The 25944-nt window shown below is 38.1% G+C and overlaps 1 protein-coding gene and 1 long non-coding RNA gene across 2 annotated transcripts in view; one reads left to right on the forward strand and one right to left on the reverse strand.

Annotated features, from left to right (window-relative positions):
- The window catches only part of LOC117316100 (pre-mRNA-processing factor 6-like), a 40248-nt gene extending 25511 nt beyond the window's left edge, over positions 1-14737 (forward strand). Inside the window, exons 17-25 of the mRNA XM_033870592.1 lie at positions 218-311; positions 1023-1187; positions 1867-1968; positions 2934-3008; positions 3519-3652; positions 5777-5844; positions 6697-6835; positions 10979-11108; positions 13449-14737. Of these exons, the coding sequence (XP_033726483.1) occupies positions 218-311; positions 1023-1187; positions 1867-1968; positions 2934-3008; positions 3519-3652; positions 5777-5844; positions 6697-6835; positions 10979-11108; positions 13449-13601 (1060 nt within the window). The 3' untranslated portion in view covers positions 13602-14737. The remainder of the gene's footprint in view (positions 1-217; positions 312-1022; positions 1188-1866; positions 1969-2933; positions 3009-3518; positions 3653-5776; positions 5845-6696; positions 6836-10978; positions 11109-13448) is intronic.
- On the reverse strand, positions 14031-15042 carry LOC117316101. The gene is made up of 2 exons (XR_004529820.1): positions 14332-15042; positions 14031-14144 (listed from the first exon to the last, which is right to left on the reverse strand). It is a non-coding gene; the product is annotated as an uncharacterized LOC117316101 (long non-coding RNA).
- Between the last annotated feature and the right edge of the window lie 10902 nt (positions 15043-25944).

Here is a 25944-nt window from a genome sequence, read left to right on the forward strand (position 1 = left end):
GAAATAGTCACCACATACTACAAGGGGACAACACAAAATGATCCTGGCTATTTATGGGGCAATAAACCCAGCACAAACAAACAAAAACAGCATCAATTTCCACGAAATATTCCAGCAACATTAAATAAGATATATAGTATGAAGGCATGCTTTTTGAAGTAATTCCTGTCAAAATTACAGCAAACCTTACCTGTACGCTGTAATCTTTCTTTATTAGAGAGTCCCTGGAGTCCCTGTTACAGCGTGCTGTAGCCCATTGTCCCAAGGCAGAGGTCCTGTGGTTGATGGGGGCTAAGTCAAAGTGGTTGGCGGTAAGTATATAGCAGGACAGCTTGGTACAAGTATGGTAGGCAGAGGCAGGCATGGGGTTTTGGGGGTGGGGTGGGGTTTAGGGGGCACAGGAATTGGGGGTTTAGGGGGTAGGGATTGAAGTTGGGTGGAGCAGAGATCGGAGAGCAGTCATGGAGGGTTTGTAATATTGTTAAACTTTGTTTTTTTTGGGGGGGGAGTAAGGAAAGCATGGTGTTGGGGGGAGCAGGTATCAGAGTTTTTGTTGTTGTTTTTTTTTGGAAACATAAATAAGGCTTTGAGGCAGGGATTTGGGTTTAGTAGAGAGCATGAAAGGGAGCTGGGGACAGGTAGTAAAGGTGGGAGTATGTACAGTAGGGGGCCGCGGTGGCTGAGTGGTTAAGGTGTCCCAACACTTTAACATTAGCCTTCCACCTCTGGGTTGCAAGTTCGAAACCTATGTGGGGCAGTTGCCAGGTACTGACCGTAGGCCGGTGGTTTTTCTCTGGGTACTCCGGCTTTCCTCTGGCTGTTAATAGGATGTTAAACAAAAACAAATAAACAAACAAGTACAGTAGCTGAGAGCAATGAGGATGGTGGTAGAGTAAGGGGAACAGGTGTAGATGTAGGAGATGATGATTAGGTGTGTTAGTTGGGGTCAGGGACCTGAGATTGTTTATCTTTTCCATACATATTTGTACCTGTTTTACAATGCTACATGTTTTATGTATCAGGGTGATGTACCGGCAGCCAGGAGTATTCTTGCCTTGGCATTCCAGGCCAATCCGAACAGTGAAGAGATCTGGCTTGCTGCTGTCAAGCTCGAGTCAGAAAACAATGAATTTGAGAGAGCCAGGAGACTTCTTCAGAAAGCGAGAGCTAGTGCTCCAACAGCCCGGGTAGGAACCTCTAGATCTGAGCATTCTCAGGAGTATTGTTCATATCGTCAAACTTATAACCTGGGCTTGTGTTTTTTGGATCTGCCTAAATGGCCTTTTTACAATGATGACAGTTCTAGTAAGCCCAGATTCCATACCCGGGCATGGATATGTGACCTTGAAAAAGCTTTAATTAAATGTTGATCTTGAAAAGTCTTTGATTCCAGCCTATGACCTAAGATTTTTTAAATGTGCTAGTCGCTGCTTTACACATTAATTTGGAGAAGTATATTTTCAGTCCAAATTAGAAGAGTTGTCTCCCTTTGGTTTGTGTGTTCAAATGTAGCAATTCAATGGTGAATTGAAACTGATAGACCGTGAGAGAGTAGGCAAATCAGCACTGAAATGCGAAGTTAATAGGGCAAATTATCTTTTATTCTTTATGAAATGTTCCGTGCAAAATTAAGTGATAAGACATTATTGAAAAGTTAACAAATCTGGGTCATCCCAGATCTTGAATCTAAATGGCAGGTTATTTGAAATCAGGACGGGTTTATCAAATAAGTTAAACAAGGCGACTAAGAATTGGGTTAACGTGGGAAAATTTGGTGAGATAGCAACACTGGGGTAATGTTTCAAAATTTTCATTACTTATCTGATCTCATGATCTTTGATAACAATTATTTATTGTTGTATACAGGTGATGATGAAGTCAGTGAAACTAGAATGGTGTCTAGGAGAGATCAGGAACGCCAACACACTTCTGGACGAGGCAGTCAGACACTACCCAGATTTCGCCAAGGTTAGAATGGAAATCTATTATCAGGGTCGGTGTCCTGCAGGGTCTTTTTTGGCCTGTACGGTTCAGTGAAGCAGCACTATATAATCAATATTAGTTTCTCACTATAACAAGGAAACAAACATGTATACCCCTACACTCACACACATGCAATGTATGTATCTGAAGTAAATTAATCAAAGGGCCAAAGGCCCTGAGAAACATCAGGGTCTGAGGTCATAAAATAAGAAATATTAAATTGGGCTTAATAGTCAGACAGCTACATTTGTATCAGATGAAATGTCTTAATCTGGTTATTCCTATTCTATATATATATTCAAGAAAACATGTATAACATATCTATCTGCTGAACACTTTAGTATTGTTCTTTCCCTGACCTTTTTCTTAATGTTTGTGGAAAATTATTGATATACTTCTAAATCAGTAAAGCTGCTTGTAAACTTTGAGAAAAATCAACTGAAGGACAAATCAGTCTATTAACAGTTACAGTTGTACATGTACAACATGCATGAGAGATAAAATCCTAGGTGTACACAGCCTAAGGTTTTAAAATTTATATTATAAGATGTTAATTAGGCCTGGCAAACATCTATTTTATGAGCCCTGATGATTAAAAACGACTAGAGCCTTTTGATGATTGTTCAATAATTCTTTATTCTGTAACATTTAATTGTCTCAATATGATTGTAAGATTCTGTTACATATACATTATTGTATATCAATATTTCTATATACATGTATTATATTTTTATGCCCATTTTTACCATTAAGACAATAAAATGAAGTCATGTTTTTATGTGTCACAGTGTAGTGCTGTGTGTCAAACGATATCTACTATACTACATATTGCAGCACAGAAAAGGCCCATTATCTCAGTAAAAATGATCAAACATCATATACTACTGTCATGCTCACAGTACTTTCAGCTTATGAAGGGTTTTTCATGAGAAATATTTCTTTGCTAACAGTCATGGATGATGAAAGGACAGATTGCTGAACAACAGGGCAAGCCAGTAGAGGCCAGAGAGGCTTACAGTCATGGGGTGAGTTATTTCTCTTTGTAATTTTAAATTTTCCAATTTTTTTGACCATAACAAGGTGAAAACAGCTTAGGATGTTTTTATTATACAAAAATTTAACATATTAATACATTAGACACACATTCAACATATACATTGATTATCATACTACATCTAATACAAATCAAACTAATAATTATTGGATAACAAGTGTTAACAACACATTCTTCTATTATCATACTATATCTAATACAAATCAAATCAATAATTCGATAGCAGATGTTTACCAACCAAACAAAACAAAAACAAAAACAAAAATGAAAAAAAAGAAAAACACAAAAAAGCAAAAAAGGTAGGATTGCTTGTTTTTAAGCTTTACTAACATCAGATTGAATTAAATGAAATATTTGACAAAGGAAGAATAATTTCAGTCAAGAGAAATGAGAAAAACGTTTTTTTTGGGGGTGGTGTTCAAATGTCTTAGGTCTTACTATCATAATGCTTAATGAATGAAAAAATGTGTTATATTCCCAGCTGAAGAAATGTCCAAAGGCAATTTCTCTATGGCTGTTGATGTCAAGATTGGAAGAGAAATCTGGCCAGCTTATAAAGGCCCGTTCAATACTGGAAAAGGCCCGACTAAAAAATCCCCAGCAGGCACATCTCTGGTAAGTACAATCTTATACAACCCTTGTTTGATAAGGTGCTGTATTCATCAGGCTCAAAGTAAATCAAAGGCTAGCTTTCATTTAATTGTTTATGCCCCTGTCACTTTCTGGTACTTTCACGATTTATCTGTCTTTGTGATTGTTCATGATTTTCTGTCATGAATCATGGTTTGATTATATCATAGTAGTTGAGATTTACAACAGACTTGAAAAGTGAATATGGAGATTTACAGCGAACTTGAAAAGTGAATATGGAGATTTACAGCAGACTTGAAAAGTGAATATGTAGATGAACAACAGACTTGAAAAGTGAATATGGAGATTTACAGCGAACTTGAAAAGTGAATTTGGAGATTTACAGCAGACTTTGAAAAGTGAAAATGGAGTTTTACAGCGGACTTGAAAAGTGAATATGGAGATTTACAGCAGACTTGAAAAGTGAATATGGAGTTTTACAGCAGACTTGAAAAGTGAATAAATGAATAAAATTATAATACCATATTTGACCTAATAAGCACACTCACCCGTATAGTCACATTCCCAACTTTTTAAGGAAAAGTGGATGGGTGTGCTAATTGAAACAAAACGTTCCTAGCCTCTTTGTTACTGATCTGCTATATACTCGGGTAATCTGCCATTTACTGTGGTAATCTGCCATTTACCTGGATAATCTGTAATATACTGTGGTAATCTGCCATATACTCAAGTAATCTGCCACATACTCGGGTAATCTGCCATATACTGTGGTAATCTGCCACATACTCTGGTAATCTGCCACATACTCGGGTAATCTGCCATTTACCTGGATAATCTGCCATATACTGTGGTAATCTGCCATATGCTCGGGTAATCTGCCATATACTCGGGTAATCTGCCATATACTCGGGTAATCTGCCACATACTCGGGTAATCTGCCATATACTCGGGTAATCTGTCACATACTCAGGTAATCTGTCATATACTTGGGTAATCTGCCATATACTCGGGTAATCTGCCATATACTCGGGTAATCTGTCACATACTCAGGTAATCTGCCATATACTTGGGTAATCTGCCATATACTCGGGTAATCTGCCATATACTCGCGTAATCTGCCATATACTCGGGTAATCTGCCATATACTCAGGTAATCTGCCACATACTCGGGTAATCTGCCATATACTCGGGTAATCTGTCACATACTCGAGTAATCTGCCACATACTCAGGTAATCTGCCATATACTCGGGTAATTTGCCACATGCTCGGGTAATCTGCCACATACTCGGATAATCTGCCATATACTCGGGTAATCTGCCATATACTCGGGTAATCTGCCATATACTCGGATAATCTGCCATATACTCGGGTAATTTGCCATATACTCGGGTAATCTGCCACAAACTCGGGTAATCTGCCACAAACTCGGGTAATCTGCCACATAATTCGGTAAGCTGCCATATACTGTGGTAAGCTGCCATATACTCGGGTAATCTGCCATATACTGTGGTAAGCTGCCATATACTCGAGTAATCTGCCATATACTCGAGTAATCTGCCATATACTGTGGTAAGCTGCCATATACTCGGGTCATATGCCATATACTCGGGTAATCTGCCATATACTCGAGTAATCTGCAATATACTCGGGTAATCTGCCATATACTCGGGTAATCTGCCATATACTGTGGTAATCTGCCATATACTCAGGTAATCTGCCACATACTCGGGTAATTGCCATATACTCGGATAATCTGCCATATACTTAAGTAATCTGCCATTTACCTGGATAATCTGCCATATACTGTGGTAATCTGCCATATACTCGGGTAATCTGCCATATACTGGGGTAATCTGCCTATACTCGGGTGACCATTCTGATGGATATGGTCGAATTATACAGGATGTTGTTAAAGTCAGTGGTCAGTAAAGTCATAAAACAGAGTAAAACATATCCAGCACATTTTCTCTATTTGTTGAATGTTTTTGAAGAAATTTTTCTTTCTGTCTAACAGTCAATCATTGGTTGATCATTGATCATTTTTAAAAATTTGTGATGATCAATCATGAGTGATTACACATTACACTGTTAATATCTGTGTTGTACACAGTAGTATCCCCTTTCTGATGTCTGTTTACCATCTACAGGCTAGAGGCTGTAAGAGTAGAACACAGGGGTGGCTTGAAGAACATTGCACAGACCTTGATGGCCAGAGGTAAGTGAAAGCCTGCCTAAAATGAAATTTAGAATTGAAAAAATAGATAAATAAATAATGCATGTACTGTTTTTCTGTCCAAAAAGATCTGCAAAATTTACATTTTTCATTCTGTGGGTGCATACAATTGATTTTTACTTCCATTGCATTGCTACCAGTTACGAGAGATTCTCATGGCCAGATTCTTTTGTCTGTCCTTCCTCATCTGCACTTTATCTTGCTATCTGCACTTTATCGTATTACCTGCACTTTATCTTGCTACCTGCACTTTATCTTGCTATCTGCACTTTATCGTGTTACCTGCACTTTATCTTGCTACCTGCACTTTATCTTGTTATCTGCACTTTATCTTGTTACCTGCACTTTATCTTAATACCAGCACTTAATCCTGCTATCTGCACTTATACCTGCAGCCGGGGCTAGTGACTTCCCCATCACATTTCAGCAGATAGAGAAAATCATTTAAATTCAATTCTTTTTACAGGGATGTCCAAAACACTCCTTAAAATTCTTACTTTAGCCATCTTCTTGTAAAATGTAAATGCCATCCTACTTTGTCTGTTGTCTGCCATCCATAAACTTTTCACATTTTGAACTTCTTCTCATTTTCCATCATGTGTCAGATGACCTTTAGGTCAATTGGCCTGTTGTTAGTCTTCCATTGTGCACACCATGTGAAATTATTTTTGAAAAGGACCAGTATAGACTTAGCCTGTTGTCCAATCCATTTATATATATACAATGTATATTCATATCTTTATGTTATTGAATTTACTATATATAAATGTTATTAAAACATAAAATGTAAATTGTAATGTTATAGATATTGTCTCCACGATTTTCATTTTACAGCTATCCAAGACTGTCCCAATGCCGGTGTTCTGTGGGCAGAGTCAATATTCATGGAGCCACGCCCCCAGAGGAAGACAAAGTCTGTTGATGCCCTCAAGCGATGTGAACATGATCCCCATGTGCTTCTGGCTGCAGCTAAGTAAGTTGCTGTTTAGAACGACTTACACTTTTATTTCTGGAAAATAAAAACGACTGCAAACTTGTCAAGAAACCAAAACTGAATCTCCAGTGTGGATATAAAGCTTTCAAAAACTTGAGATTTTATTTTTACATAAATTGAATCATTTTTGCGTTGCCTTGAAAAGGTGACATATAGGTATTACTATGTCGGCGGGGGCGGCTGCGTTGTACGCACAATGGTTTTTGTCCAATAACTTGAGTTCCCTTTGGCCAATCAAACTCAAACTTCACACAGTGCTTCCTTACCAAAAGTGCTTGCTTGGGATTGCTTTTCAGGTTCAAATGTCAAAGGTCAAGGTCACTGTTCGTATTAATAGAAAATTGGTTTCCATGCAATAGCTCAAAGTTCCCTTCAGCCAATCAAACTCAAACTTCACAAAGTGCGTCCTTCCCAAGTGTTAAAGGTTTAGTACTGTATTTATCCTCAAATAATCCCCTCCCCAAGTGTAAAAGGTTAAGTACTGTATCTATCCTCAAATAATCCCCTCCCCAAGTGTAAAAGGATCAGTACCATATTTATCCTCAAATAATCCCCTCCCCAAGTGTTAAATAATCCCCTCCCCAAGTGTAAAAGGTTTAATACCATGTTTATCCTCAAAGAATCCCCTCCCCAAGTGTTAAAGGTTTAGTACTGTATTTATCCTCAAATAATCCCCTCCCCAAGTGTAAAAGGTTAAGTACTGTATCTATCCTCAAATAATCCCCTCCCCAAGTGTAAAAGGATCAGTACCATATTTATCCTCAAATAATCCCCTCCCCAAGTGTTAAATAATCCCCTCCCCAAGTGTAAAAGGTTTAATACCATGTTTATCCTCAAAGAATCCCCTCCCCAAGTGTTAAAGGTTTAGTACTGTATTTATCCTCAAATAATCCCCTCCCTAAGTGTAAAAGGTTTACACTGTAGTACCGTATTTATCCTCATTTAAGCCCCCTTAAAGATTGTTAAAGATTTGTACAATATTTATCCTCAAATAAACTCCTCTTCCCTAGTGTAAAAGTAAAGTGCAGTAAAACACAGGTAAGTCAAAGTCATTGGGATCAAGTGAAATGTTAGATTTATCCAGTGGTTTGACTAAATCCTGTTCTAGGTACAGATATGTGCAATGACATACAGGACTCAAATTCTTCAGTTGTCTACCTATACAGGTATGATAACATGGTGTGACAAGTCAAACACATCAAAATATAATACATGATAACAACAGATTTTTAGCCCACCATCATCAGATGGTGGGCTATTCAAATCACCCTGCGTCCGTGGTCCGTCGTCCGTCCGTCCGTCCGTCCGTCCGTCCCTCCGTCCGTCCGTCCGTAAACAATTCTTGTTATCGCTAATCCTCAGAAAGTACTGAAGGGATCTTTCTCAAATTTCATATGTAGGCTCCCCTTGGTGCCTAGTTATGCATATTGCATTTTGAGACCAATCAGAAAACAACATGGCCGACAGGCAGCCATCTTGGATTTTGATAATTGAAGTTTGTTATCGCTATTTCTGAGAAAGTACTGAAGGGATCTTTCTCAAATTTCATATGTAGGTTCCCCTTGGTGCCTAGTTATGCATGTTGCATTTTGAGACAAATCGGAAAACAACATGGCCGACAGGCAGCCATCTTGGATTTTGATAATTGAAGTTTGTTATCGCTATTTCTGAGAAAGTACTGAAGGGATCTTTCTCAAATTTCATATGTAGGTTCCCCTTGGTGCCTAGTTATGCATATTGCATTTTGAGACCTATCGGAAAACAACATGGCCAACAGGCGGCCATCTTGGATTTTGACAATTGAAGTTTGTTATCGCTATTTCTCAGAAAGTACTGAAGGGATCTTTCTCAAATTTCATATATAGGTTCCCCTTGGTGCCTAGTTGTGCATATTACATTTTGAGACCTATCGAAAAACAACATGGCCGACAGGCAGCCATCTTGGATTTTGATAATTGAAGTTTGTTATCGCTATTTCTGAGAAAGTACTGAAGGGATCTTTCTCAAATTTCATATGTAGGTTCCCCTTGGGGCCTAGTTATGCATATTGCATTTTGAGACCTATCGGAAAACAACATGGCCAACAGGCGGCCATCTTGGATTTTGACAATTGAAGTTTGTTATCGCTATTTCTCAGAAAGTACTGAAGGGATCTTTCTCAAATTTCATATATAGGTTCCCCTTGGTGCCTAGTTGTGCATATTACATTTTGAGACCTATCGAAAAACAACATGGCCGACAGGCAGCCATCTTAGATTTTGACAATTGAAGTTTGTTATCGCTATTTCTCAGAATGTAATGAAGGGATCTTTCTCAAATTTTCATATGTAGGTTCCCCTGGGTGCCTAGTTATTCATATTGCATTTTGAGACAAATCGGAAAACAACATGGCCGACAGGCAGCCATCTTGGATTTTGACATTTGAAGTTTGTTATCGCTATTTTTCAGAAAGTACTGAAAGGATCTTTCTCAAACATTTTTGTAAGTTCCCCTTGGTCTGTAGTTCTGCATATTGCATCTTGGGACCAATAGGAAAACAACATGGCCGACAGGCAACCATCTTGGATTTTGACAATTGAAGTTTGTTATCGCTATTTATCAGAAATTGCTGAAGGGATCTTTCTGAAATTTCATTTGTAGGTTGCCCTCTGTGCCTAGTTATGCATATTGGATTTTGAGACCAGTCAGAAAACAACCTGCCCGACAGGCAGCCATCTTGTATTTTGACAATTGAAGTTTGTTATCGCTATTTTACAGAAGGTACTGAAGGGATCTTTCTCAAATTTCATATGTAGGTTCCCCTTGGTCCCTGGTGTTGCATTTTGGGACCAATCCGAAAACAACAGACAGCCATTATCGCTAAATCTTAAATTTTTTATAGAGGTTCCTCTTGTTTGAAAAGTACTAGAGGGCTGTTTCTGAATTTACACAGATTAGTAAGACTTAGAGGAAGGGAAAAGTAGAGAAAAGATCAATCTGACATGGAACCTATAAAGATCATTCAATGGTGGGCGCCAAGATCCCTCTGGGATCTCTTGTTAATGTAATAAACGTTACAATTTCACTACAGGTCATAAGCACATACGCGTGCATGCTCACGATCATATGCAAAGTTCAATTCAATTTGAATTCAGTAGATAAAATGATACAGACATTGTACTCGCAGAAAAGTCCTCAAATATATATTACTGGCCACAAAGTTTTGTAAAGAATAAAACAATTTATCTGTATATTTTTAATAATTTAGATAAATTATCAAAATAATAATTTAATTATTAACTTTTGACTGGAAATTACATGTAACTTTTTTGCTATCTGTTTTTATTGGCACAGTATTTATCGCTTATTTTTCATTCTGATTCTTGGTGGTCATGGGCATATAAATGGTTTACAAAACATTTCACTTAAAGTTTGGTAACAGGGATTAGTGATGGATAGCCTTAAACTAACAATAGGGTCACTTAACTTCGGATCAAAGCCAGGAATTATTACCGGAGATGGTTTGATGCCTGGATGTTCTACAGAAAAGTGGAACCACAAGATATATTCAACACAAACGGTGTTCAAAACATCTGTATTTAATTTACAAAGATAAAGAAGAGTTAAAATCTGGACCAAATAAAACCCAGTTCATGTATAGGATTCAAATGTGTGAGACGTTAGTGATTTTCACTTTATTAAGGTTTGGGGAGGGCTTATAAGTCCCCTACCGGTGAAATCAGTGGGACTATAGGTTTCCTCTCCCTCCATCTTGTATGTAATATGTAACGCCAAAGTATGTCAAGTTCTCTACCAGGTTCTTTCTTCGAGGCATTTTGATCAAACTTCATACAATGATAAAGGACCATAGTATCTCGGGACAAGTTCAAGTTTCAGGAATTTTGTGTCAAGGGCAAGGTCGTTGTTAATATTTTGGCTGGGTCCTGTAAAGGATCTACATTTATTGCTAAAGCAATATCCAGAACGCTTGTTTATGAACCATTTTTAAATATTAACTATCTTAAAATTTTGCAAAAATTAAAAAAAGGGAAATATGGCAGGTTACTTGTGAGCAAGGACTTATTTTCTTATCAGAGGATATTTGGTGAAATTTATTTTTACAGCGCATTCTGTTGTTTCCAGGTTCATATTTTGGGCAGAGAGGAAGGTAAACAAGGCAAGGGAATGGTTTAACCGGACAGTTCGTATCGACCCTGACCTAGGAGATGCCTGGGCTTACTTTTACAAGTTTGAACTCCAACATGGAACTGAGGTAATATCAGACTTCCCCTATACCAGTGTTTGTTGTACATGTCAGTGACAATGACATTCGATCACCCAAACCAACTATGCACTACAAACATCACAATTTATTTATGTAGAGTTTATACCCTTTCTGTGAACAAAGCGGCCTCAGCTCATCAGATAATTTCTGGTTAAGATAACCCTTCACACCCACCCCTTTCTGGTTTCCTGAGAGCTAGGTACCTCAACACATCACAATTAACTTTACCTCTGTAAAATTTCTCCCCTTTTCCGAGAACTAGGTTGCTTCAACAAACTCAATGTACTTATGAAGAGTTACCTCCCCTCGCTGGAAACTTTGGCCTCAACACATTTCAGTTTACTTTTTAAAAGTAACTCCCCCTTTTCTGAGAACTAGGTGACCGACCTGAATATATCTCAATTTACTTATGAACAGTTTCTCCCCCTTTTCTGAGACGTAGGTGGCCTCAACACATCTCAATTCACTTATGAAGAGTTACTTCCCCTTTTCTGAGAAGTAGGTGGCCTCAACACATCTCAATTTATTAATTCAGAATCCCTTCTCCCCTTTCTGGGGACTATCTATGTGTCTTTGACAATAGACAATTGACTTATTTAGAGCTACCCAACTTTCTTAGCATTAGGTGGCTTCCACAAATTCCACGCCATTTATTAATGATTACTTACTTCTCCTTTCTGAAGACTACCAATGTGCCTTCCCCACACAATTTACTCGTGTGGAGTTTACAGTTACCCCTTCTGAGAGTAAGGCGACTTCCTCACATTATTCATCCTCCCCTTTCTGAAGACTGCCTATGTGCCTTCCACACACCCATCACAAATTACTTATGTCAAGTTATCTCCCCTTTCTAAGTACTGTCTTGGTGTGTTCTATGCATCATAATTTACTCTTTTTTGTAGAGTTACCCTCCCACCCTACTTTCTACTTTCCAAATATGACATTCTATCTATAGTAAGGTTTTTCTTCGAAGAACTGCTTAAGGTTTTAGAGTTACTGCACTTTCTGCGAAATACTGATGATAGAGTTATCACACACCCACCCATGACCCTTCTGAAGACTACTTACAGTAGTAGAGTTATCCCCCTTTCTAAGAACTAGCCTACTTGGACTTTCCATTTATTTATGTATCCTGCAAATCTCAGGAGTCCAAGGCATAGACTTTGACTAAAGTAAATGTAGGTGGTGGGTTATTTTTAGACAATGAAATAACATTTGTAATGAAATACAATAGATGTTTGAGACTTATTACATGATATGTGTTTATTGTCAGACATGGGCTTATTATAAGATATGGACTTATTGTCAGACATGGGGTTATTATAAGATATGGACTTATTGTCAGACATGGGGTTATCATATAAGATATGGACTTATTGTCAGACATGGGGTTATTATAAGATATGCACTCATTGTCAGACATGGGGTTATCATAAGATATTGACTTATTGTCAGACATGGGGTTATTATAAGATATGGGCTTATTGTCAGACATGGGGTTATTATAAGATATGGGCTTATTGTCAGACATGGGGTTATTATAAGATATGGACTTATTGTCATATATGGGGTTATTATAAGATATGGACTTATTGTCAGACATGGGGTTATTATAAGATATGGACTTATTGTCAGACATGGGGTTATTATAAGATATGGACTTATTGTCAGACATGGGGTTATTATAAGATATGGGCTTATTGTCAGACATGGGGTTATTATAAGATATGAACTTATTGTCAGACATGGGGTTATTATAAGATATGGGCTTATTGTCAGACATGGGGTTATAATAAGATATGGGCTTATTTTCAGACATGGAGTTATTATAAGATATGGACTTATTGTCAGACATGGAGTTATTATAAGATATGGACTTATTGTCAGACATGGGGTTATTATAAGATATGGATTATTTCCATTTCCAGACATGTGTCTTTTGCCAGACATTGAGTTATATATATTATAAGACATGGGCGTATTGTCATATATGATGTTATTATAAGACATGGGCGTATTGTCATATATGATGTTATTATAAGATATGGGCTTATTGCCAGACATGGGGTTATAATAAGATATGGGATTATTGCAAGACATGGGGTTATAATAAGATATGGGATTATTGCCAGACATGGGGTTATAATAAGATATGGGATTATTGCCATAAATGTGCTTGTTTGTAGACATTGGGTTATTATAAGACATGAGCTTATCACCAGTGAAATAATTCATGATATTCAAGGTTTATATAAAAATGCAGATGATAACTTGAATTTGTTGTTGTTTTGTGAACAGAAGTTGAATTTGTTGTTGTTTTGTGAACAGGAATCCCAGAGTAACATACTGACTCGCTGCGTAAGTGCTGATCCTCGTCATGGTGAAAACTGGTGCCAAGTTTCAAAGGACATTGAGAACTGGCGTCTTCGTACCGAACAAATCCTTCCTCTTGTGGCAGATCTTGTAGCTCTTCCAACATGACAACATTCAAGAATTCAGACATGATGGACCAAAAGTGGTTTAGACTAGAGTGAATCTGGCAAGGGTTATAACTCTAGTATCTTGTACCATACAGTGATTTTAGTTGAAACGATATTAAGTTGTGGTTTATTCATGAGTGTTTCAAGATACTAAATGCAAACATTCTGGCATTTCCAATAACTTATCTTAAAACAGGAAACTTTCATTGTGAATACACTTTTATTGTTTTGTGATTGCTACGGAACCATGAATATAAATACAACGAATGTTGTATGTATTATTGTTATATTAAAGAGACTTAAGTCCCCTAGACACATCATAATTAACCTACAGTAATATTACCCTCTTTTTGAGGACTGGGCCCCTTGACACATCATAATTAACGAACAGTAATATTACCCTCTTTTGAGGACAGGGCCCCCTTGACACGTCATAATTAACCTACTGTAATATTACCCTCTTTTTGAGGACAGGGCCCCTTGACACGTCATAATTAACCTACTGTAATATTACCCTCTTTTTGAGGACAGGGCCCCTTGACACCTTATAATTAACCTACTGTAATATTACTCTCTTTTTGAGGACAGGGCCCCTTGACACGTCATAATTAACCAACAGTAATGTTACCCTCTTTTTGAGGACAGGGCCCCTTGACACGTCATAATTAACCAACAGTAATATTACCCTATTTCTGCGGACAGGGCCCCTGGACACGTCATAATTAACCAACGTCATAATTAACCAACAGTAATGTTTCTGAGGACTAAGCCTCTGTCCTTTGAATTGTAAATGAATTGTACAGATTTTAAAGAGAGAAATACTTGGGTGTAAAAATGGTTACATTCAAAATTTGAATTCTGCTCAGTGCATATACATATATAAGTATAATGTAAGTTTAAGAAGCAGACATGTGCAGTAAGCAGGGTCGATAAGTTTAACTGAAACATCTTTTGCACATTCTACTAATACATGTACCTTACTGTATGCTCATATATTGAAACTTGTCATAACGCATGAAAGCTCCAGATTTTAGTGGGAGATATAGAATCAAATGATGCAAAGAAAGGAAGTGAAGTTGACAGAATGTACTGATACATGATGTGTGAAACTCTTGAAAGTAAATGGAACTTGGAAAATTTTGATTTTATCTTTTATTTGAATGATATTGTTTAGTTTTTAGCTGGTGGGCGAAGCCCATTAGCTTATGCTATCATGTCTGGTGAAAGGCCTTGTGGGCAGGATAATTCAAATTCAAAGGGTCTGTTTGACCTCATCTTTTCCAAATCTTGTTGCGTATGGAAAAGACAGCTAGATGCTATTGTTTGTGAGGTTTGAGTGATAAACGGTTAATCTGTAATTGAATTATTTTCGATTTTGTCCTCATCAACATGCTTGTATATATGTAAAGAGCTGTGCTTAAAATAGTGTCCACAGCAGGGCATCCAGTGGGTGTTGATGTATATACACAGCCAGTGACGCTGCAGGCTAGGGTCTGTCGTCTGCTAGGGTCTGTCGTCTGCTAGAACTAGTAATTCTGACACTGTGGGGTTTGGCCCTACAGGTGGGATGTTGACAGGCTTCAAGGCTGAGAAACCACCAGCTATCTAATCTCTACAGCAAATTTATTTGACAGGTCAGCAGCCCAAACCTGGCTGGTGTGAGGAGGGTCGAAGTGTGCAACATGATAACTGTTGATTGAAAGTCTAGCTGTGAAAAAAACATGTCATATCGTTCAATAGTATTCCTAGGATTTTTCGGCATAGCCGTATAATATTCTTTTGATTCGGATATGACGCGACAGGTGGCGTTACTGGTCAAGATGAAGTATGTGATTGGTCAATGTAGCGGTAAACGCAAAATGCAGATATGCAGTTAAAAACGAAACAGAGTTAAGATTAGCTAAGTATAAATATTTAAGTATTTCATGTAGTTGCTATGTTGTTGTTAAGTAGCTGCGTGGTGTCTTTCGTAAAACGTGAAATTTGGCACCGGCGTTCTTGGCATTCCAAGACGATCAGAATCCGGAAATGGCAACAGCAAAAAAGACGAGATGACCAAACTTGACAAAGGACGAATGTCTGGCGATGGTGAGGCTAGTACATGTTTACAATTGAAAGAAAACATGTCATACGTGGACGATTTAAGGACGGAATTTCGGCATCGGCAAATAGGCAAGCGTGGGTTCAGATTGCCGGCAGATTGAACAGTTCAGATGCATTAATCAGGAGAGAGCCGGAAGAATGCACGAAAATTGGACTAACCTCGTCGTTCAGGCCAAAACTGAATATAGCGTGTTCATCGTAGAGTCAAGGAGAACAAGTACGTTTTAGTTGATTTCCACTAAACCAAACATCAGTTGAAATGTACATATCAAACCTCCAGTTACATTGTACGATCCGTAAAATCCCACCCCCAAACACGCTAGAACTGTCACAGCAATCAACTGTTATTAAAACTTTCGTTTCGTTATCAAAGCAGGGGAGTACTAAATACATGATAGGGCCGGAATGCACATGAAGTACAAGTAACCTCAATGTTGTTTTTAATATACAGGTAAGAACTCTATATATATACATTTTTTTAATTAATGAATAAAAGATACAATAAAACTTTGGGGCAGTATTTCTGGTTTGTGAAAGTCAGCAAGAGAAACAAAAATGAAGTTTTATCTAAATAGAATTTGATTGGTATGTGGGTATGTTCCTTATAAACTACAATTGCTCCGTGTCGTTGTAGTATTGACTTCGTAATGGGCCTTAACGACAGTGAGATTGACTCCTCCATCTTCGATTCAAACCTTTACATCTTGTTTTAAATGATTGAATACAACAAAATCTGAAGTTTATGATTTTTTTCTTAAAAATAAGTTGATTTCTGTCGATTTCGTGAAGTCATCTTTCTTCTAAGTTGTTAAGTATTTACTTAAGTATTTTTAAAGGAAGTTAAACATCCTCATGACGTTACTTAACTTTAAGTAAAAACTTAAGTAATACTTAAGCTTAAGTAGTTTTATGAATACAACTTAAGATAAAACCTTGAATTAAGTAAATACTTAAGTTTATTTTAGTACTTAAGTACAAATGTCCTACTTAAGTATTTACTTAAGTGAAATACTTAACTTAAGTTTTTTTATGAATATGGGCCCTGGCCCCCAAAAAATATGTTTGGAGCCTTTTAGATTTTTAGCTCACCTGCCCGGAGGGCAAGTGAGCTTATGCCATGGTGCGGCGTCCGTCGTCCGTCCGTCCGTCCGTCCGTCCGTCCGGCGTCAACTTTTTCATTTAAACAACTTCTTCTCAATAACCAAGAGGCCCAGGAACTTCATATTGGGCCTGTAGTATGCTTGGGTGAAGGGCTACCAAGTTTGTTAAAATAAATTACTTTGACCTTCATTCAAGGTCACAGGGGTCAAATACGCTATAATCTTCAAACGACTTCTTCTCAATAACCAAAAGCCCCAGGGACCTGATATTGGGCCTGTAGCATGCTGGGGTGAAGGGCTACCAAGTTTGTTAAAATAAATGACCTTGACTTTCATTCAAGGTCACACGGGTCAAATAGACTATAATCTTCAAACGACTTCTTCTCAATAACCAAGAGGCCCAGGGACTTGATATTGGGCCTGTAGCATGCTAAAGTGAAGGGCTACCAAGTTTGTTAAAATAAATTACTTTGACCTTCATTCAAGGTCACAGGGGTCAAATACACTATAATCTTCAAACAACTTCTTCTCAATAACCAGAAGACCCAGGGACCGGATATTGGGCCTGTAGCATGCTTGGGTGAAGGGCTACGAAGTTTGTTAAAATAAATTACTTTGACCTTCATTCAAGGTCACAGAGGTCAAATACGCTATAATCTTCAAACGACTTCTTCTCAATAACCAAAAGCCCCAGGGACCTGATATTGGGCCTGTAGCATGCTGGGGTGAAGGGCTACCAAGTTTGTTAAAATAAGTGACCTTGACTTTCATTCAAGGTCATACGGGTCAAATAGACTATAATCTTCAAACGACTTCTTCTCAATAACCAAGAGGCCCAGGGACTTGATATTGAGACTGTAGCATGCTAGGATGAAGGGCTACCAAGTTTGTTAAAATAAATGACCTTGACTTTCATTCAAGGTCACACGGGTCAAATAGACTATAATCTTCAAACGACTTCTTCTCAATAACCAAGAGGCCCAGGGACTTGATATTGGGCCTGTAGCATGCTAAAGTGAAGGGCTACCAAGTTTGTTAAAATAAATTACTTTGACCTTCATTCAAGGTCACAGGGGTCAAATACACTATAATCTTCAAACAACTTCTTCTCAATAACCAGAAGACCCAGGGACCTGATATTGGGCCTGTAGCATGCTTGGGTGAAGGGCTACCAAGTTTGTTAAAATAAATTACTTTGACCTTCATTCAAGGTCACAGGGGTCAAATACGCTATAATCTTCAAACGACTTCTTCTCAATAACCAAAAGCCCCAGGGACCTGATATTGGGCCTGTAGCATGCTGGGGTGAAGGGCTACCAAGTTTGTTAAAATAAGTGACCTTGACTTTCATTCAAGGTCACACGGGTCAAATAGACTATAATCTTCAAACGACTTCTTCTCAATAACCAAGAGGCCCAGGGACTTGATATTGAGACTGTAGCATGCTAGGATGAAGGGCTACCAAGTTTGATAAAATAAATGACCTTGACCTTCATTCAAGGTCACATTTGTTAAATAGGTTATAATCTTCAAACGACTTCTTCTGAATAACAAAGAGGCCCAGGGACTTGATATTGGGCCTGTAGCATGCTAAAGTGAAGGGCTACCAAGTTTGTTAAAATAAATTACTTTGACCTTCATTCAAGGTCACAGGGGTCAAATACACTATAATCTTCAAACAATTCTTCTCAATAACCAGAAGACCCAGGGACCTGATATTGGGCCTGTAGCATGCTGGGGTGAAGGGCTACAAAGTTTGTTCAAATAAATGACCTTGACCTTCATTCAAGGTCACATGGGTCAAATAGGCTATAATCTTCAAAAGACTTCTTCTCAATAACCAAGAGGCACAGGGACTTGATATTTGGCCTGTATCATGCTGGGGTGAAAGGCTACCAAGTTTGTTCAAATAAATGACCTTGACCTTCATTCAAGGTCACATGGGTCAAATAGGTTATAATCTTCAAACGACTTCTTCTCAATAACTAGGGCCCAGGGACTTGATATTGGGCCTGTAGCATGCTAAAGTGAAGGGCTACCAAGTTTGTTAAAATAAATGACCTTGACTATCATTCAAGGTCACATGGGTCAAATACACTATAATCTTCAAACGACTTCTTCTCAATAACCAAGAGGCCCAGGGACTTGATATTGGGCCTGTAGCATGCTGGGGTGAAAGGCTACCAAGTTTGTTAAAATAAATGACCTTGACCTTCATTCAAGGTCACATGGGTCAAAAAGGTTATAATCTTCAAATGACTTCTTCTCAATAACCAAGAGGTCCAGGGACTTGATATTTAGCCTGTAGCATGCTGGGGTGAAGGGCTACAATGTTTGTTAAAATAAATGACCTGGACCTTCATTCAAGGTCACATGGGTCAAATAGGCTATAATCTTCAAAAGACTTCTTCTCAATAACCAAGAGGCACAGGGACTTGATATTGGGCCTGTAGCATGCTGGGGTGAAAGGCTACCAAGTTTGTTAAAATAAATGACCTTGACCTTCATTCAAGGTCACATTTGTCAAATAGGTTATAATATTCAAACGACTTCTTCTCAATAACCAAGAGGCCCAGGGAATTGATATTGGGCCTGTAGCATGCTTGCGTGAAGGGCTACCAAGTTTGTTCAAATAAATGACCTTGACCTTCATTCAAGGTCACATGGGTCAAATAGGTTATAATCTTCAAACGACTTCTTCTCAATAACTAGGGCCCAGGGACTTGATATTGGGCCTGTAGCATGCTAAAGTGAAGGGCTACCAAGTTTGTTAAAATAAATGACCTTGACTATCATTCAAGGTCACATGGGTCAAATACACTTTAATCTTCAAACGACTTCTTCTCAATAACCAAGAGGCCCAGGGACTTGATATTGGGCCTGTAGCATGCTGGGGTGAAAGGCAACCAAGTTTGTTAAAATAAATGACCTTGACCTTCATTCAAGGTCACATGGGTCAAAAAGGTTATAATCTTCAAATGACTTCTTCTCAATAACCAAGAGGTCCAGGGACTTGATATTTAGCCTGTAGCATGCCGGGGGTGAAGGGCTACAAAGTTTGTTAAAATAAATGACCTGGACCTTCATTCAAGGTCACATGGGTCAAATAGGCTATAATCTTCAAAAGACTTCTTCTCAATAACCAAGAGGCACAGGGACTTGATATTGGGCCTGTAGCATGCTGGGGTGAAAGGCTACCAAGTTTGTTAAAATAAATGACCTTGACCTTCATTCAAGGTCACATTTGTCAAATAGGTTATAATATTCAAACGACTTCTTCTCAATAACCAAGAGGCCCAGGGAATTGATATTGGGCCTGTAGCATGCTTGGGTGAAGGGCTACAAAGTTTGTTCAAATAGATGACCTTGACCTTCATTCAAGGTCACATGGGTCAATTAGGTTAAAATCTTTAAACGACTTCTTCTCAATAACCAAGAGGCCCAGGGACTTGATATTGGGCCTGTCTGTAGCATGCTTAGAGCAAAGAGCCAAACCCGATCATAGGCCAATAGTATGCTGGAATGAGGGACTAAAAAATATATTGACATGAATAAACTTAGCTTACTCTGATATTTGAATAAAGTTGTTATCAGCATAGTATCTGTAGAAATGACCTCAATCAACTGCAAATTTGCTCTAGAGCCAGGTGAGCGATACAGGCCCATTGGGCCTCTTGTTTATTTTTGAAATCATACAGCGAACTCGTCTTATTTATAACTTCAGTCATCAAAAATAATCATTTTGAAGTGAAACGGTATCAACAATAATCCAAATATGTTCGCCTTTAAACGTTGATTCACATGGAAGTACATGTAGGCTAGTGGAATTGACGCACGTGCTAAGATTCCAAAATACAGCTGTTTTCCGTCACTGCCGTATACGTATACAGCAAAAATATATATGGTGTGTGTATTCCGATAATGCGGTGGCAGTTGCAGGATAAAGTAACATATATCCTCATACTGTTCATCAACTTTCTGTAGAACTAAAATATCATGATTAGCAAGTTTAGTTTTGCTGAAAATTTCAAGGTGGCGTATTCTATCTATCTGTGGGTCAGGGGCTCTGAAGTAGGTCCATCTGTAGTCAAAATTTCAACATCCGGGTCAAGCTGTCTGCTGATTCCAACTGACTTCGCAATGATGATGGTAAGATATAGAGGCTTGAGAAAAATCCATATAAAGGGATTTGTAAATTTAGGCGAAATGAGTAAAATGATCGCTACACAACACATCTTTGTCATCCTCATCAACAGAACGGTTGCCAGGTACACTTGGTATAAAGATGTCTATATCATGTTTCTGAGAAACAACAGGAATATCAGTCATGCCATCACGCCACTCTTTGGATAGGACACGAGGCAAAGCAACAGCAAGTACATTATTGTATAATGTCAACACTAGCTCTGTCTAGATGCAGCACCTTTAGGGAATTCACAATATCGGTATCCTCGCTATGCGGTCCATCACTTTGGGTTAAATTCACAGTATGTTCACTATTCTCTGTGTGTCTGGCGACACAGAACGGTCAGCAAGCAGAATTCCCGAAATCGGTGAACGTATCTCAGCAGGCAGACGCCACTGACCTGGTAAATGTCTGCGAATAACAAATTTACTACTTTTAGGGATAAGTCTGCATCATCGTGTCAGCATGATATCCATTATCCACATCATTTGTTGGAGTCACTGGAGGACTAATGACGACATTTTAAACTTTAACACTACCAACACTTTCCATGTGCATGACATCAGTATCGATATTATTACCCAATAATTCTCGGATATCCTGCCCATTGGGCAAAGTAATAATAGAAGGTGTCTCAATTACCACAGGTACTTGTGGACATGATTATGATATTTCTAATTCAAATGTTTTATTATAGACGATTCTACCATGTTTGCTATGCAACACCAGTTTTGATTGGTTTAAAACCATGTATTATTTTCCAATAACCCACGCTCGTGCCAATAATACACGGTCGTGAGTCACGGCTGTTACAATTTTATATATCTAATATTCACCCATTCCATTAAAGGTTACTATAGCCGAGTGGGCTAACGGGTTAGTCTTTCAATACATTTTTATCACGACGCCAGTTCGAATCCTACGGAGGCACCCCCCCCCCCCCCCCCCCCCCCCCCCCCCCCTTTTTTTCTTTTTTTCCCTTTCTTTTATCCTCTTTTTTTAATTTTCAAAATCAATGCCTTATGATAGATGCTCTTGGTCGTAGTACTGTATTGTCTGTATATTTCATCAGCACATAATGCAATACTCAAGAAATAAATTACAAGGTTTTCTCGGGGTTTCTTTCCTGTTTTTCTATTAGAAAGAGGTCGATCTCAGAACTAAACAGTACATGGTAGAATAGAAATAATCAACTTTGAATCGTGTATTGTTGCAGGATATACAACTCGGACTCGGATATTTTGCAATTTTAATTAATAACTCAGGCCTGCGGCCTTCGTTATTAATTTAATTGCAAAATATCCTCGTCCTTGTTGTATATCCTGCAACAATACACGATTCATCGTTAATTAGTTCTTAAGTAAATTAATGTATAACAGTCGCATGCTTAATTTGAAAAAAAATATCGTATAAGGCCGAGGTACGATATTTTTTTTCAAATTAAGCATGCGACTGTAATACATTAATTGACTCGTCTATAATGAAACATTTGAATTAGAAATATCATAATCATGTCCACAAGTACCTGTGTCAATTACATACGGGAGGTGGGGGGTCCTCTTCAGTCTTCATTAGGGCTAGAGACATGTTCATCATTCACATGACAGCAGCTAGGGCCATCCTTCACAACCATATCCGCTGCAGGTTTGTAGGTCATATCAAAACTGATCTGCTGTAGTATTGCTAACCTGCGGTTATAAATTACACTGTGGAACTATTTTGGAACAGAGGTTTGAACGCCTAGTGTCGTACGATGAAATGGCGTCCGCGGATGTATAATCGACAAAGTCAAATATACTTGTTAAAACACCTAGAAGCTTCAATTGTGTCGGTCTAAAGAACATGTGTTTAAATATTTGGATCCCAACCGTATCCCTTTACGGATTCCGGGCTCAGCGTGCACTTCGGTTACATCGTGCTTGGAAGGCATGTTACCAATGCCTCTTGATGACGAGTCTACACTCAAATGAAATGGTAGGTCGTAACGAGGAAACGTGAGGATGTCAGAATCATTAACAAGGTGATTCAGTTTTTGAAGAGCAGTATCTTGTCCACATGTCCACATGAATGTCCTGTTATTTTTCAGCAGCTGTACCAATTGCTGAGCTTACGTTACGTGACATAATTTGGAATATATATCCGAAACCAGTTCTTTAAACCTAGAGAGCGCTTCAACTCTGTCAGATTGGTAGGTCGTGGCATGTCCTACACGGCTTTATCCGATCTGGTGGTGGACGAGTACTATCCTTTGAAATGAGATGGCCTAAATAAAGGCATGATTGCGGAATTGCTGAAGAAAGGAACAGTTTTAGGACCTAGCTTTATACCAGTCCATAGAAATTTAAAAACACTTCAGTTAAGTCTTTAAGATGTTGATCGAATGTTTCCTAAAAATCAGCACGTCATTTAAATAACACAACATAGGACGGGGAATGAGGCCGTGTTATATCTTATATAAGCCCATGTAGGCATCCTTTGAAATTTGTATGTATCAAAGAAAGTGTTAAAAGCGGTACAACGTTGCGACTCCGGAGCAATACCCATCTGGAAAAATCGAGAAGATAAGTCAATAGAAGTGATGTAGTTTAGTATATGTTCACTAAATGATTCCGTCAACTCGTGTATCTTCAGAAAAAAATAGTATCATGGAATGATAAATATGACATTACAATGTACGAGTTATCTCCCTTGATACAGTATCTTCACACACCACGGCAGATTCCGCTTCCTTGTGAGGACGGTTATCAAGAAAACACCTATAGAAGAGAACGGTACAGAAAGTCAGATGAGGACGGTTGTCAAGGAGACATCTATATGAGAGAATGGTACAGAAAGGCGGAGAAGTCATATTAGGACGGTTATCAAGGAGACACCTAGACTGTATATAGAAAAAAAATAGCACAGAATTATAGAGCAGATAGAAAGAAGCATAAAGAGCTGTCATGGTGACAGCAGATCTATTTCGGTCACAGCAATGTCAGCTAAATAGAAGACAAATAAGAATATCTTGTCGCTTTCTTCTACGATCCGACTTCACTAGCCAAGAGTGTTTAGTACGATAATCCAGTGAAAAGGACTAGTAACACCCTTGGCTAGCGAAGTTGTCTACGAACATGCAGTGGGAAAAAATCAAATAGAGAAACAGCGAGCGGTCCAATGTCCGCCGAACAGATCTAGAAGACCCAATACTGCGCCTGATACGTGGCGTACATTTCATTTGTATGACAGAATATTTCGATATTTTTCGGCATAGCCGTATAATGTTCTTTTGGCCCCGGATATGACGCGACAGGTGGCGTTACTGGTCAAGATGAAGTATGTGATTGGCCAATGTAGCGGTAAATGCAAAATGCAGATATATGCAATTAAAAATGAAACAATGTTAAGATTGAATGCAAGCTGAATAAGTTGATGTATCTTTTCAAATAACACATTAATAAAATTATATTCCTGATTCAAATGCAGTCTTATTATCACCAAAAATGATTCAAACTGATAATTTTGTCATCCGTGCTGAAACGCAGTAGTTCGTTAATTTATTTCACCAGCAGTTTTACATTATAACCACCAGTATTAAAACTATGCCGTTTATCTTTTTTAAAGATATTTCTTGTTTACTCATGCTTCGCACTCGTGAAAATATCGATATTCTGAGAAACCATTCAATATCCTCTATAAATTTCACTAGAGAAAATGCTATAAAGGTCATTCATAACTATCCAGCTGTGTAAGGGAGGTAACTTACAATTTGTACAACACATGACTTGTCTCCCTTGTGGATATCTTTTTGTATTAAAAGTTAATGAAAAATAGATGAGAATAAAAATAATAAGAGAACGTGAAGTAGCACGTCTTTGTGTCATGATAAACTAGCAAGCTAATTCCCTACAAACAGCAGCTGTTCTAGCAAAGTTGGTATTCAGAAGCCTTGTTTGCCTAACGATTCAACCAATGTCGCTAAGTGGTTCGTTCTCTCTGCTTTTGCTCACGAGTTCAATGCGTTCGTATTAGTCATTAAACTGTATTTTGCTGACCCATTGTATGGGTGGCGGTCCATGCTAATAACTACATAAAAGTAACGCGTTAAAACCAAAAGTAACGCGTTAAAAACCAAATCTAATACGTTAAAAACCAAATCTAATACGTTAAAAACCAAAACTAAAACGTCAAAAACCAAAACTAACGCATTGAAACCAAAACTAAAACGTTTAAAACCAAAACTAACGCATTGAAACCAAAAGTAAAATAACGCGTTACTTTTGTAAATGCAATTAACCAATCAGGAACGTCAATACAAATTTTCTGAAACTGGACAAGAGTTTTCAAGCTCAACAAAAAAACGCATCATAATCATCATCTGACAATGTGCGGAAAATGAGAGAGGGCGTTGTTTTGTGTCAGGTCCAAAGTAACGTCGAATACTGCGAACGTGCGGTTGCATTCTAGCTCAGTAGGACGCTAAGACAAGAGTCAGAAAGCATACAATGCAGGTAAGTAAATAGAATACGTTAACGAATGTTTCAATGATAGAAAGCTATATAGCATTGTTTCTGTTAACTCTGTATGCTCTTAGGCGTTAACCGAGAATTGATCCGTCCTAATAGACAGGGTCCCTATCTATCGTCCACATAAACAGTGTTAATTGACAACGTGCAATGTTACAGTACAGTTTACAAAGGTACCTTCATTAGGGGATTGGTTGACGTCACAAAATCCTCTATTTTTCGTTATTTCCAACAATTTCTTTTATAAGGAGGTCATAATGATTTCTAAAAGAATCTTATATTGGTTTCCATAAGCCAGGGCTGTGAAAAAAAACTATGAAGTAAAAACTCGTATCATAAAAAACGAAAACTCGTTATAGGCCTAACACATACGATATGTAATTAGGCTACTCCCTAAATCTTCCAGTTATCGTGAAACTTTCGGGGTTTTTGGACATTTTTTTTTTATTT

Source organism: Pecten maximus, chromosome 18 (genome assembly GCF_902652985.1).
Source record: "Pecten maximus chromosome 18, xPecMax1.1, whole genome shotgun sequence".
Classification (NCBI taxonomy): Eukaryota; Metazoa; Mollusca; class Bivalvia; order Pectinida; family Pectinidae; genus Pecten; species Pecten maximus.